The 13,939-nt window shown below is 35.3% G+C and overlaps 1 protein-coding gene across 2 annotated transcripts in view; it reads left to right on the forward strand.

Moving 5' to 3' along the window:
• Window positions 1-13,080, forward strand: part of LOC116164476 (soluble guanylate cyclase 89Db-like) — a 94,744-nt gene extending 81,664 nt beyond the window's left edge. Inside the window, exons 3-15 of one of the 2 annotated variants that reach the window (XM_031478662.1) lie at window positions 10,047-10,363; window positions 10,554-10,657; window positions 10,704-10,903; window positions 10,952-11,145; window positions 11,203-11,342; window positions 11,409-11,648; window positions 11,694-11,869; window positions 11,919-12,026; window positions 12,080-12,248; window positions 12,294-12,591; window positions 12,638-12,747; window positions 12,801-12,890; window positions 12,943-13,080. In XM_031478662.1, coding sequence (XP_031334522.1) covers window positions 10,616-10,657; window positions 10,704-10,903; window positions 10,952-11,145; window positions 11,203-11,342; window positions 11,409-11,648; window positions 11,694-11,869; window positions 11,919-12,026; window positions 12,080-12,248; window positions 12,294-12,591; window positions 12,638-12,747; window positions 12,801-12,890; window positions 12,943-12,987 — 1,812 coding nt within the window. In that variant the 5' untranslated portion in view covers window positions 10,047-10,363; window positions 10,554-10,615 and the 3' untranslated portion in view covers window positions 12,988-13,080. Of the gene's footprint in view, window positions 1-10,046; window positions 10,364-10,398; window positions 10,658-10,703; window positions 10,904-10,951; window positions 11,146-11,202; window positions 11,343-11,408; window positions 11,649-11,693; window positions 11,870-11,918; window positions 12,027-12,079; window positions 12,249-12,293; window positions 12,592-12,637; window positions 12,748-12,800; window positions 12,891-12,942 lie in introns of those variants that run through there. The other variant, XM_031478661.1, reaches the window with a different exon arrangement.
• Window positions 13,081-13,939: the final 859 nt, after the last annotated feature.

The raw sequence follows: 13,939 nt of genomic DNA on the forward strand, positions 1-13,939 counted from the left end.
GCAACTATTAAATTTCAGGGTTAAAGGTCACAAAAATCGGTTTTTTCGCTTTTTTTGTAAATATCTCCTTTCCTATGGGTTTTTTGCTATTTGTGTTCATTATCAATATTGTAGAATACAAAGTTCTCTACAAGTTTTGTTTGAAAAAATTTTTTATACGGTGAACCGTTTTCGAGATAGAGGGCGGAGAACGCGCGGTCACAGGATTACTTCAGGTTAAACGATGCCTCCGGTCGAAAACGGGCCAGTTTGAATCGTATCTTGGTGACTAGCGGACGTACAATTTCAAGAACTATGGCTGATTTTTGTTTTCTATGTGTTTTCTATATCATTTATTGAAGTAGTGCGCGGTATGAAATCTCTACGAACTGCAAGTGTCGAACGAAACGACGGAAAAATTGATTATTTAAAATCAGTGTTTACATCAGTAAAAACTGTATCCAAGCAGCAAAACGGAAACAAGAAGAAGGAGAAACAGAAACTATAACTTCTCCTTTAGTACTCCGTAAAAAACGAGGTGAAGTGTTTGATTTTAAGAATCAATGTTTATTTTGTGGTGAAGTTGCTGATGAAGCTGCAGAGAAAAAGAAAAGAGAAAAATACAGGCGGAAGATAAAAAATGTGAGTACTCTTGAGTTCAAAGATACTGTTATTAAAAACGCAGAAGAACGTGGGGATGATTTCGGAGAATTGGTGAAAAGTCGTATAATTTTACAGTATGATTTGGTCGCTGCAGAAGCGAAGTACCATGCTGCTTGCTTCACAAACTTTTCAAATAAATCTTCATCATCATCATACCCCGAGAAAACTCGTCAAGATAATCAAGTTACAGAAGCTATGTTAGAGATTTTCAATTACATCGAAAATAATAATGATTCTCAATTCACACTAAAAGAGCTTAAAGATGTCTTGACATGGTATGTGCCAGATGATAAAACTATCATTACAAGACTACAGCAGAAGTACTTAACTGATATCGTAATTACGAAGAAAGTTGGAGCTTTCACAATCATTTCATTCCGTGATGCACAAGCTAATATTCTATCAAAAGCTTGGTACGAAAGTAAAAATATAGATCCTGAAGCAATCCGAACATCTATAATTGAAACTAGATCTTATCCACCTCCTAGTAAAATGCTGGATAATGTTAATCAAGAAATCCCAAAAACTTTATTACATTTCTTAGAAGAAGTCATCGTCAAAAACAGGAAAGGACAAATTGATCATTTAAAAACAAAATGTACTACAATAAGCCATGGAATTATGGCTGCCATACGGGAACGTTCTTTTTCATCACAGTTACTTTTGAGCCTTTCTGTATTTCTTCACAGAAGATATGGATCAAAAAGGCTATTGGATATTCTATCTAGTTTGGGATTTGCAGCTTCTTATAGTAATACAGTACAGTATGAAGTTTCAGCAGTTTATCACCCACAGCCTCGTATTTTATCATCAGAGTCAGGTGCACTTGTACAATATTATACAATATGCAGTTCGTAGAAATTTCATACCGCGCACTACTTCAATAAGTGATTCCCCTCCCGACTCTGACTTATTACATAGAAAACAAAAATCAGCCATAGTTCTTGAAATTGTACGTCCGCTAGTCACCAAGATACGATTCAAACTGGCCCGTTTTCGACCGGAGGCACCGTTTAACCTGAAGTAATCCTGTGACCGCGCGCTCTCCGCCCTCTATCTCGAAAACGGTTCACCATATAAAAAATTTTTTCAAACAAAACTTGTAGAGAATTTTGTATTCTACAATATTGATAATGAACACAAATAGCAAAAGACCCATAGGAAATGAGATATTTACAAAAAAAGCGAAAAAAACCGATTTTTGTGAACTTTAACCCTGAAATTTAATAGTTGCGCACACCCTACCATATGTAGGTTTTGAGACAACTTTCAGGGTGTCAATATACAAATATTTACAGACTTACAGCTTGGTATCTCGAATTCCGAGATTCTTCCCTAATTTGAGCTTAAATGACTGGACTATTATCAGGACAATTCCGATTTTTAACTGGGTGCCTCTTCCCATCTAAAATTACCGATATTTCATAACAATTTCTTATTTGTTCAGCATAACTAAATTAAGAAAATTAAAGAATAAATTTGCCGCTATACAGAAAGATTTATACAGGGTGTAATTCTTAAAGCTCCTAAAGACTAAAATTCTTTTATAATCATTAAAGTGTGTTCTTATGGACTTTTAAAGCTCTTATAGACTTATAAAGGACCTTTAACATTAGAATCATCGTATAAAGGCTGTAAAGCTTTGGAGGGATCTTCTAAACCCTCCTGAAACGTTCTTAGATACCTTTAAGGAGGGATCCCTTTAGTGATTTTAAACGGTCTTAAAGGTTAAATGTCTATTAAATGTTCTAAGTACCTTTTGGAAGCTTTTATACCCTCCAACGCGATTAATAAATAGCTCAGCCTTTGAATGGTTCTTAAATGTTTTTAAAGACTTTCAAAAATACCTTTTACGACTCTTAAAGTTTCGGGAGGAGAAAGTTTCCAGACCTCTACATACTTCTGGAAGAACCTCGGAAGCTCTTACGATACTAAATGCCGTGGAACCCATTAAAAACTCATCAAGATGGATGATTTCGTGAGTCATGAAGGCTCTAAAATACACTTAAGGACCAAAAAAATCATTATTAAGGTCATGAAGTGTTAGCAAGGTCTTACTCTTAAAGCCCCTTAAGGCCTAACAAAGATTCCACGAGACTCTTCTTCGTGACGAGTGAATTATTTTGCACAAAACTGAACATATAGAGAAAATATTCGCAATAGTATATACATCCCACGTTTTTGGAATGTGAATTAAAAGGTGTGTCTCTATGCTTCAAAGCTTTTGTTTTACTTAGCCAAATGCGCCCAGAAACTCATCATTTTCAAAATTCCAAATATCACTAAAAACGAAACAAACGTAACGTACAAACAAACAAAAAATTACACTAACCGAAAGGACAGTTACGACACTATGATTTATGTTTGTTATTTCTGCCATTGTGAACACTGAGATTAGATATAAATTTACGATAATAAGAAAACGGCTTCTTGTTGATTTGTAATGTAATGAAAATTTATGACATCGACATTTTTGTGTGATCAGACCGTAATAACGTAAAGGTATTACATACTAGAAGAGACTGCATACAACAAACAAGATGTTCGTTTCATTTTGGACGAACAACTTATTAAGCCCCGCCCTATCATCGGTGTGTGCGACAACCAACTGGAGGTATCCAAACAAACTTGCATGTCACCTTGTCTTATGTGGAGTGTAACTATTAAAAGGTTAAATCCCAAATGAGTGAGGTGTGTATAGACTGGCTGATATTAATGTAAAGGGTATGTTCCTCATAAAAAAACAAAAACTTACCTGTTTATTAGTTTTTAGTAGGTACAGCTACTTTTACATGTTATTCACTTCATAAGACTGCTCTTTAGATAATTTTAATAAGGCTTATATATAAAGCAGAAACATAAATTTTAAATAGCACGAGATGAGAACAGTTTTAAAAGCACAAAGCAGACACAAATTTCAACAATTAGGAATTAGGAATATTCCTTAAACAACAGTAAAAATGTTGGTATAAAAATTTGACGGTACAAGAAAAGTGCCAAGAACGGTAATAATGAGGTGAAGTCGTACTTAGAACGTAGTAAGTAGAAGAATATAGCCGATAACTTAAATAAGAACCTATACTGGCAGGGGCGATAAAATTAAGTGAAATGATTTACTAATAACTAAAACTAGGGTTCAAGATTGATACTGAAAGTATATGTGGCAGGACTTTGACGCGGAAATAAAATATTGCAAACTTTGTGAGCAATTAAGGGATGAAGCCCCTGGGACATTTGTAGATTAGAGATCGAGACTTAATGAAACAGCCGTTCGACAGATATGAATCGGATTGGTATTAAATGAAATCTTGTTTAATTCGGGATTGTTTGGGCGAAATTTTCCCGCTACATCTAACTTTAGAACGCCATAAAAAAACAATTAAATCGTAAATACTTTTAATGTATTATTAATTGAACCTTTCATAACACCCACTCGCAATTTTATTTATAAAATCTGCTGTACCTAAACAATGACGAGAGTTAAAAATGCGTAGTTCTATTACTTTCATTAAAAATTTATGTTTAATTGATAGGATCGTCACGGACAAAATAAAAACGAATGTTAGTGCAACGTGCTACATTGAGTTCGAAGATTCAGCCTGTTGAATAAGATATTTACGGAAAATCTTTTGGGAGCTCTTTTGATTTTCCGAAAACGGCAGAGATACAATGGAAAGAAAAAGTCTTTCCAACTCTTTCCAAACTGAATGCACCATTTAAATTCCCGTTATAATTCTAGGTTTGCAAGTTAAAAAAAACTGTCTTGCAACATCAAAATTTCGACCAAGCCCAAAATTGGCAGATAAAGATCAGTGAATCTTTACTTATTGCCCAATGTGTAAAATAGTGGGTACGCTCCGAAGAGATCTTTTATACTGTTGCCTGGAATTTTGAGTTTATGGCAGAGAATTTATCTCGTGAAGTGCTTACTTGATTTTGTCTGTCACTATTTGATTTTGAAAACTCTGCATTTTAAAGTGTAAATGCACTTAGAATTTTGGGATAAGCATGACTTTTGATAAAGAATAGCTTATTCTGAAAAAAAAAGTGTCGATTGTATAGTAAACCTCTTCTAGGGACACTAGGTATAAAGAATCGAAAAATTGGTTGTTAGATTTAAATTTGATATTTGAAGTCTGAGGCGTGTTCGTTATATGCATTTATACGCACAAGAAGAAAGATCGATATTATGCAATTTCGCAGAGGAACAGATTAATGCTTAATATTTATGTATGATACATTTGCATACACCTACTCTATAACAATGTGAGCGGTATTACTAATCTCAATCGCATTTCAATGTACTGCAAACATTATCCGTAAATGCACCTATACAATCGGGGTGATGCATACAAATGCGTTGGATAGAAGTTCTCAAGCAGTATATTAGCCTGTGGTTTCTGTTATAACCTTATATATCTCATCCTTATGTTTGGCAAATACAGCACTTCGTATACTACTAGCACTGGCCTGACAAATTTCTACTATTATAAATTACAAACATTTCGCGTTGTTTGCGGTTTTAAACCACTAAAACGATATATTTGGGTGAAATTAAACACAAATTTCCCTAAACAAACCGTATACTATCACATGTGCGCATTAACAAATTGTTGGCATTCCACTTTTTGCATTGCTCTACTTTCAAACTATTTACCCTTTGTATCACACTGAATATCTTCAATTTTAAATTGTTGGAAATTCAGGCTCCGATGAATCCAAAGTTGATATTGCTGTTTGCAATGGCAAAAGGCCATTAAGCCATCTACAAAACCCCTGTCCAGCTAGCTCAATTGAATAAACTTGATTGCAAATTTCTTAATGCACGTCCGGTCTCCGCTACAGTGAATGAAAATCTCGATAAAGACTTAATTTTATTAATTTAGGAATCTCAGCATTATTTAAACCAATTTTGGGGTACGAATATCAAACTTAACATGAAAACTGTAATCCTGGTTCCATTAAACATAAAATTGTTCATTGACAATTAAAATAAATTTTGTCGGGCTACACACAAATTGACAAAACTGAAAGAGAAAGAGGCTCTCAGGGCCTGTTTACAGATACTACGCATGCAAGCGATCGATAGTCATTTAAGGAAATTTGACAGTTTTTAATAATCCAAAAACTGGTCGTTGGCTGCGATATTCTGTCGCACAAAAAACTAAAAACACTTGCTGACAGCTTCAAAAGCTCTTTTCCATTACACTTAATCGTGATGTTCTTCAAGAATTGGCTTTAGCGAATTTGATAATTAAGTTTATGGCTTTACGGATTGTGGAACACTTTTATTTTGAACAACAAGAGAACCTTGTAGAAAGGCTCGCTGGTCGACACACAATACATTCGAACTGTTATTTTTCAGATGCGGATAAAGTGTTTAAAATTTCTCACAAACTCGATTAATTTGCACTAACTTTCTGTCTTCTATAAACAAATTCACTATCAAAAAGACGAACGCCGTCTTAACATGCAACAGGCTGTATGCCCAAAGGTGACGGTAACGTGCACTAACAGTGTTGGACTGCCACAGAAAGGCCTCCGATATACGGCAAAACGCAACGATAAAAAGCATCCTTGTTCGTTGTTCTCGTATTTACAGCATCTCCTCCACGTTAAAAATCTCCTGTACGATTTCGTAAACAAACAGCTAATCAGAACCAAATTTGAATAACACCAGCTTCGAAATAAACTGCACATCTGTTGCTTTCTTATCGGAAAAAAGCTCTCGAAAACAATTAAACTTTACCTTACGCAACCCTATCACAAATGTTCTTATCGCAAGGACCAGATAAAACCTTTAATACAACGCGCAAATAGGACCAAATGTTTCTACCTTGTAACATGTAATTGCATTTTAAACAAATTACAAGGTGATCAATTCTAACAAAACTAGGTGCCGAGCCCAACCAAAATGTCTGCGTGACGTTGTTCACACAACCATATACACTGGGGATCTCGGAAACCATAGAAGATTCGACGTGTTTACATAAGGGAAAAAATTGCGCAATTAAACAGTTATCGTGCTTTAAAGAAAACCAGAAAATTCCGAATATCTGAAGATATTCCAGCAACATCGCAATTTGCCCATTTTGTTTTTTTTCTATTTGAGGAGATACAGAAAAATAAAAAAACACTTTTTCATTGACACTTTTTGAGCATGAGATTTTTAAACAACGTTTCGTTTGGCAGAAATCATCAACTTAATTTTTTTATATGGCTCGTAAAAAAACGTACATACTGTGTTGAGTAGCATTTTTTATTACGAAACAAAAAAACAAAAGTTGGAAACTATTGGCTTCAACGGGATGGGACACAACGCCCTAATCATACAAAAAATAAAGTTGATGATGGTTTCTTCGAAACGAAACGTTGTTTTAAAAACCTCTCAAATCTGTATTGTGCAGCTCAAGAAGGTGCAGTGGGGAAATGTGTGAAAGTGAAATGAAAGATTAGTCATCGGCGATAAGAAATGAAGGCGGATGTGGCGCATTCTTTCCGGGAAATATGACGAGTTTGTTCTTGAAAATTCGGAAGCGTTCAGGAGCAATCTGAGAACATTACTATTATTGGTTGGTACATAAGCAAATCAAATTGTGTTTCGAGTTAGTTCCAACATCAGTGCGATCGTCTTATGTTATCAATTGTGTGTGATAAATATTACTAATAATTTAATCTATTTCAAGACTGTTATAAATGTATAGTTAATTAAGTGTAAATAAATAAATCACGTAATTAAATTTACATTACAATATTTTATCAATGTTGAGTATCCTTTTGAATTGTGACCTTTAACTCAACTAAATTAGAAGTTCTGGACAGGTGGACTATCTGGAAAGTGAAAGAATGCAATGGACCAAAAACATGTAGTTAAATACCGACAAGAGTAATTTTGTTCTTTCATAATTAAGTTTGCTGCTCCTTGGCTCTTGAATGATTTGTACATGGTGTAACGTATAAGCATGTATAACTAAAACAAAAGCTTTTTCATATTTTTACATGTACAAGGTGTCCTTAAAGATATGCTAATATTTAAGGGGGCGATTCTTGGACCCGTTTTTAAAAAAACTTTCTATTCGTTTTAATTTTTGAGATACAGGATGGTAAAGTTTAACAAAAATCTCCTTTTTAATAATAACAGAGATAATATTGTAGGCATCTTTATGAAGTTTGGTACATGTCTTCTAAGCATTAAGTTTTTATTTTCTCTACCAGTGGCGTCCGTACGGCTCTTGCATTTAATTTTAGAGAAAAAATACTACGCCACCGCTTTCTCTTAAAATAAAAATTATTTTTTAAATCCTCATTCATTCTTGAGCAAACTTGATCTTCTGGTTTTTCTTTGTCCGACGCATGGTTTTCGCTTAAAAAATAAAAATCGTTTTAAATGAACGATTTTCATTTTTGCATCCTGTCAAACAACGCGCGGTAAAAAAGAACAATCATTTAGTTTCAAACAAAGAATACTCTCATTGTCTCGGTGCGTTCAAACGCATCATATTTCGCGAAGAAGCACTTTTGAATTACTTTAATTAAAATAAGTATATGGTGTAGAAACGAGGCTTTCCCTCTTTGTAAAAGATCAATACATACATTCGGTGCTAATTTAAAAGTTGCAAACATTAAAGAAAATTTCCTGGGCAGTAAAAACTATAAACCCCAACGTTTCGCTATATTAGAAATTTTCCCGGTTGTCTACAAAATTTAAGGATATTTAAAAACAATACTCGTCACCTTTGGTTCAATTTTACCGTAAAGCTGTCTATCCGCAATGCATCGGCAAATGTAAATTTGACAGTATACAACGAGAAAAGGTATTGAGACAATTTTATTTCTATAATCGTTGTGTAAATCTAACTTAGATTTGGAAAGACTTCGCTTGAGCTAATCTTAAGGGAAAAAATTGAAAAGTAGTGGAGCTGGTTTGAGTTGGATTTTAAGAATATATTTTCGTAAATGTCACGTTGGAATTGTTTTTATTTGTTAACCAGAAAATTGCACTCCAAATTTATAGATTCAAGTACATATAAAGAGAAAGGATCTGTTTTTCTTTCAATAGTTGATTTTTATGCTATTTCCTGCTAACCGGGAAATTATTTTAGATTTTCATTGTTAAAATCCGGATAAGGTACATAGGTAAAGAACGTACCAAGAATTTTAACGCCATGAAATAGGAAAGCCCCTTTCAGACAGAATTTAAAAGCTTCTAAAGATTTTAGAGATTCTTTAAGGCTGACCCTAAATGCCTATATGCCTATTGCTCTCCGACCTCATAGCTCTTATAATTCTCGAGATAGCAATAGTGGACAAAATAAAATGTACACCTTGTATAATATACTACTGCGTGTATCAATAACAACCATGCGACTGTGTAGTATTGAAATTTCGATGGAGAGGCTATGAAGCAACAATTATCTCTCAAAGCTAAACATAATTATGATAAACAGTATAATGACAAACAAGTTGTAAATCAGCATATACATGATGAAAGCGCATTTTTGGTAATACAGATCAGTATTTTATTAGCAAAGATTAAAATTATCGATCTCGGGAGTAATCTAACTCAAGATAAACTAGAGCCTGCAGATCTACACTATCGCAGAAAGCCAAAATTTAAAGTTTCTAGCTATTGTAACTGCTGAGATCCCAGCCGTACAGCCAGCTAGCCAGACAGCCAGCCATATCAAATATAATAGCGTATTTTTTTTTCAAAAGTGTGGTACACGAACCTGGATGTAACCAATCATTTCGGCTATGTGTCTCAGTGCCGTCTATGTGTCTCAGTAATACAGCGTTGGGCTACATAGTCGGAAGGTCAGGTGTTCGAACCTGGGTTGAGGTAAGAATTTTTTTATCTGTGGCAGAGATGGGAGTTTCCTAATTCGTAAGGTTAATACCGGAGTAGTATAGAACAACTTAAGACCTTCTGCAGGGGCACCTGTAAAAAGCATTATGCGGATCACTCTGTAATTGGGCACTAACCTGTTCGGGGCCCAGAACAAAAGTGGGACAATAAATAAAAACATAAGAAGTTGTCGAACACTTCATTGTTTGCTGCTATTTTTACTTTTTATCCCACCCTAGAAGAGACGACTACTAAAAACTTTGCTTTCGTTCAAAGGTTAATTACATTCAACCTCGTAATTCTATTATAAGCAGTTGAAATGACCACCAAGAACTTGAGAATCAACCAAAATTGTTTATTTTAATGTTTTAAGGGATGAATACAATCCGTTGTACCCTTGATTTGCAGACGAGGATAACATTCGAATAATTATTAATTGTAATACGTGATTCCTATCGTTTGACACTATTAGAAATAGTTAAAAAAATTATTTTTTTATGCTTTCAAGGAAGATTTCAACAAAGACATAATATGTAAGTCAACCCTTTATTCCTTCTAGACCAGCGGAGGATGGATTTCCTGCATTTACTTACGAAAACGTTATCGATAGAAGTGATATCTGAAAATTCTTCCTTTCTGAGGCACGCGGCTGCGGTAGATGCTAAATTGAGAACAATCTGGTGGTTTTTGAAACCTGGTCTTTGCTTAACTGCATTTAGCGTTACTCGCTTGGTCAATATAACTTCGACAAAACGACGATAAAAATCGACAGTAGAGCGTGTCAGAAAAATTAGGAATTAATTACTGGGCACATATCAATCATTCACTGTCACTTACTTTACTATTTCCAACACAAAACGCGAACTATTCAATGATGTAAGTATAATCGTGTTACAGCTATAATTTTCTTAATTAAAAGCATAATTTGATTCTAATAGTTAATTAAAGGGATCCACTTTAGGTTACCTAAAACTCATTACCTTAATCGCCGTTTTACGTGACTTCTATTGTTTTGCGAATAATAGATCAGCAGCACGACTAAAACGAATTAAAGCGATGCTTTTAGTTTTACATCTGACCGCTATAGTCCTTCGTTCAGTGTGGTTTTCATTGCGTTGTCTTATCAAGATGTATGGAATGCTTCTTCAAAGTGTGCATCACTTTATACAGGTACTGTATGTACTTGCAAAACATTTTTATCATGTAGTACAACTAGGCTGAATATGGTGAAGAGGCATGGAAGGAAATAGTGAAACTGGCAGGGTGTAAGCATTTAACGTTTAACACGCATCAAGTTTATCCAGACGACACCATGGCTAAACTGGCGGAAGCTTGTGCACACGTAACTTCTGCTCACGTTGATGAGATTATGGAGTTTTTTGGGAAATGTTTCGTACGATTCTTTAGCAATTTCGGGTAAGTGGATGATCCCCTGACCCCTTGTGATTCAATAAACATTTTCAGCTACGATGTCCCAATTCGTGCAACCGGTCGGTACTTTACAGACTTTCTGCAAAATGTAGACAATATTCATTCTCAGTTCTGCTTCACGTATCCCAAAATGAGAAGCCCCTCCATCTATTTAACGGGAATCGACGTGAAAGGTTGCGATATGGTGTACAGAAGTGATCGAAAAGGATTTATTTGCTATATAATCGGTATCCAAGTATATAACTGGCGTACGCCACTATTCTAACCCTATATCTCCCAAATAGGACTATTAACACAAATCTCCAAGGACTTTTTTAACTTAACAGCCTTCAAACTGACAGTAGTCGATAACAGCTGCTCTGCAGGTGCTAATAGGCGAAGTAATGTCGTAAAGTTCCGGATAGACTTTGACAACACAAATTATGCAAGTATTTTTCTCTATGCAATTTATTTAAAACGCGAGCACTTTTAAACCCCTTGCGTTGTATAGATGCAAGCAGAAGTTTTGAGGCACCGCCCGAAGAAAATTGAAAATCTACCATCCGTTCCCTGCTACCACTTGTTAGAACTGTTTCCTTTCGCGATTATGATCGATCCTTCGATGGTTATGGTGGGCGTCGGTCAAAAGCTTGTGGAAATTTGTAGCGGGCAAGACATCTTGCTGGGTCAATCGGTTAATGATCATTTCTCACTTCGACGACCTAAGGGAATCTCAATTACTTGGAAAAATGTATGTAGTTACTACTTTGGTACTTTCCAATGCGAGATGTTTTAGTTAATATATTTGGGGAACATAATGTTTGAGCTTGAACTACTTAGGAAAAAAGAGGTGAAGGAGAAAGACGATCCTGCAACAAGCGCATCTGAATCGACAATGAAAAATATACTACTTAAAGGGCAAATGAAGTACATAGCAGATGTTAATGGGGTAATTTTTCTTTGCAGTCCCATGTAAGTTACACATTCGCTATGTTGTATACACAGTGAATTTTGGTTGCAGTATTAACGACCTTGACGAATTGACAGAGCGAGGAATCTTTTTAAATGATTTGAACCAACATGGTTTGGGTAAGGAGATGGTTATGGCAGGCTGGCAGCACAATTCCAAGTTAGTTCGTTGTCTTGCCTTCTATTTTCTACATTTTTGTTTATCGTGTGCAGATTAGAAGTGTTGTTTGACGATGCAGAACAGAGGTCTCTTGATTTGGAACAGAGCTACGAGCTATTAGATAAGTGGAAGAAGCGAAGTGACGAGCTGTTATATTCGATGATTCCGCAAACAGTTGCTGATCGCCTCAGGGGCGGTAATTCAAGGTTGAGTACGTGTGAGGTACAGTTAGTTAGAGTAAAGCAAAACCTATTTACTAAGTTTTAGACCTTCGAAAGTGTCACAATTCTGTTTTGCGAGTTGGTTGGATTACACTCATCAACGGTTGAAGAAGCGTTATCTGTTGTGAACTGTATGAATACGGTTTTTTCGTGTTTCGACGAAATGATGGATAAATTCCAAGTATATAAGGTGGAAACTGTTGGTTACGTTTATATGGTGGCTGGAGGTGCCCCAGAAAGGACCAACGTCCACGCGCAAAGAATAGCCGACTTAGCTATCTCTATGGTCGATGAAGTTAAAGAACTGAAGTATAAAGATCGCGATAAAGTAGACATCAGAATCGGTATCAAAGATTTTTGATTTCAGTAATAGTGTCATATGTGTTTAAGGAATTCATTCAGGGCCTGCAGTTGCGGGCGTTGTGGGAATAAAAGTTCCGCGCTATTGCTTTTTCGGGGATACTGTTAACACTGCATCAAGAATGCAGTCTACAAGTACAGTAAGAATTAAGGTAATAAGAGAAGGATTAAGCTTAAGGGTTACCATTTTTAGCCAGGTAACGTGAACATTTCGATTGACACGAAGAACTTGCTTCCACAACATCTCTATCAATTCCGATCACGTGGTTTAGTTAAAGTGAAGGTATAAGGCATAATTAAAAACACTTCATAATTATTGTCAAGCGTCATTGCAGGGAAAAGGACAAATGGAGACTTTTTTCTTGACTAAGAGATACTAGACCGAGATCTTAAAATATCTAGTAATACGAAGACTAACAATGAAAGTAGTAACTTACAAGACCATGTATTTATAAAATAGAACGTTTGTAGTATGTGAACATTTCTTAGTTCTAGAAGCTTACTTAACTCAGTATTAATTATTTCCATTGCTACTGCACGTTATCAGGTGGAAATGAAAGGTATATATTTTGCGTGTCATCGGCACAGAAATGAGATTTGCACATCTTGACAGCGTCAATGAAATCAGTATACATTATGTATAATAATGGCCCTAATATTGATCCCTGGGGCACCCCATCGGTTAATGATCCAAAAGATTATAATTATATTATATTTGACTTGTTGAATCCTATTAGTGAGAAAGCTGCCGACAAATTGCGCTGCATTCGCACTAAAACCTTAGAATAATATACTGCTGTGGCCCCACGTTGGGCGCCAATTAAAAATGCTGTGTGCACCGGTCCGTAGGCCAAAAAGACCGTACACAAAACACCTAAACAAACCTAGCTAGCTCAAACCTTTATCTTGCTCGGAACAAAGCTTCTCCCCAGCACAAAGGAGGAATTCGACTCTTTTCTCAGTTAAACCATTAACTTCTACCAGATAGTGGGTTAGACCAAATACCTTAAATTCCAAATCGATCTTAAGAATTTTGATTAAATAAAATGGAGCTTGGGCAATTATCCAAAGAAAACAGTAAATTAAAGGAAATGAAATCGTTCGAACGACATACACAGCAATTATTGTGAAAATTACACATTTCAAATTTAATTGTCACACACACACAATGAAAAATATTACAAGAGACACAAACAATTATTACAAAGAAAAAAAAACTAAAATTAAAAATTAATTTTACTTACATTCGGTACATGTCCAAAACTGCTAATCCAAATACGTTACACACAAAAAAAACAACAAAATTTCAAAATTACACAAAAAAACACTCAA

This window comes from Photinus pyralis, unplaced genomic scaffold (assembly GCF_008802855.1).
Source record: "Photinus pyralis isolate 1611_PpyrPB1 unplaced genomic scaffold, Ppyr1.3 Ppyr1.4_LG2, whole genome shotgun sequence".
Lineage (NCBI taxonomy): Eukaryota > Metazoa > Arthropoda > Insecta > Coleoptera > Lampyridae > Photinus > Photinus pyralis.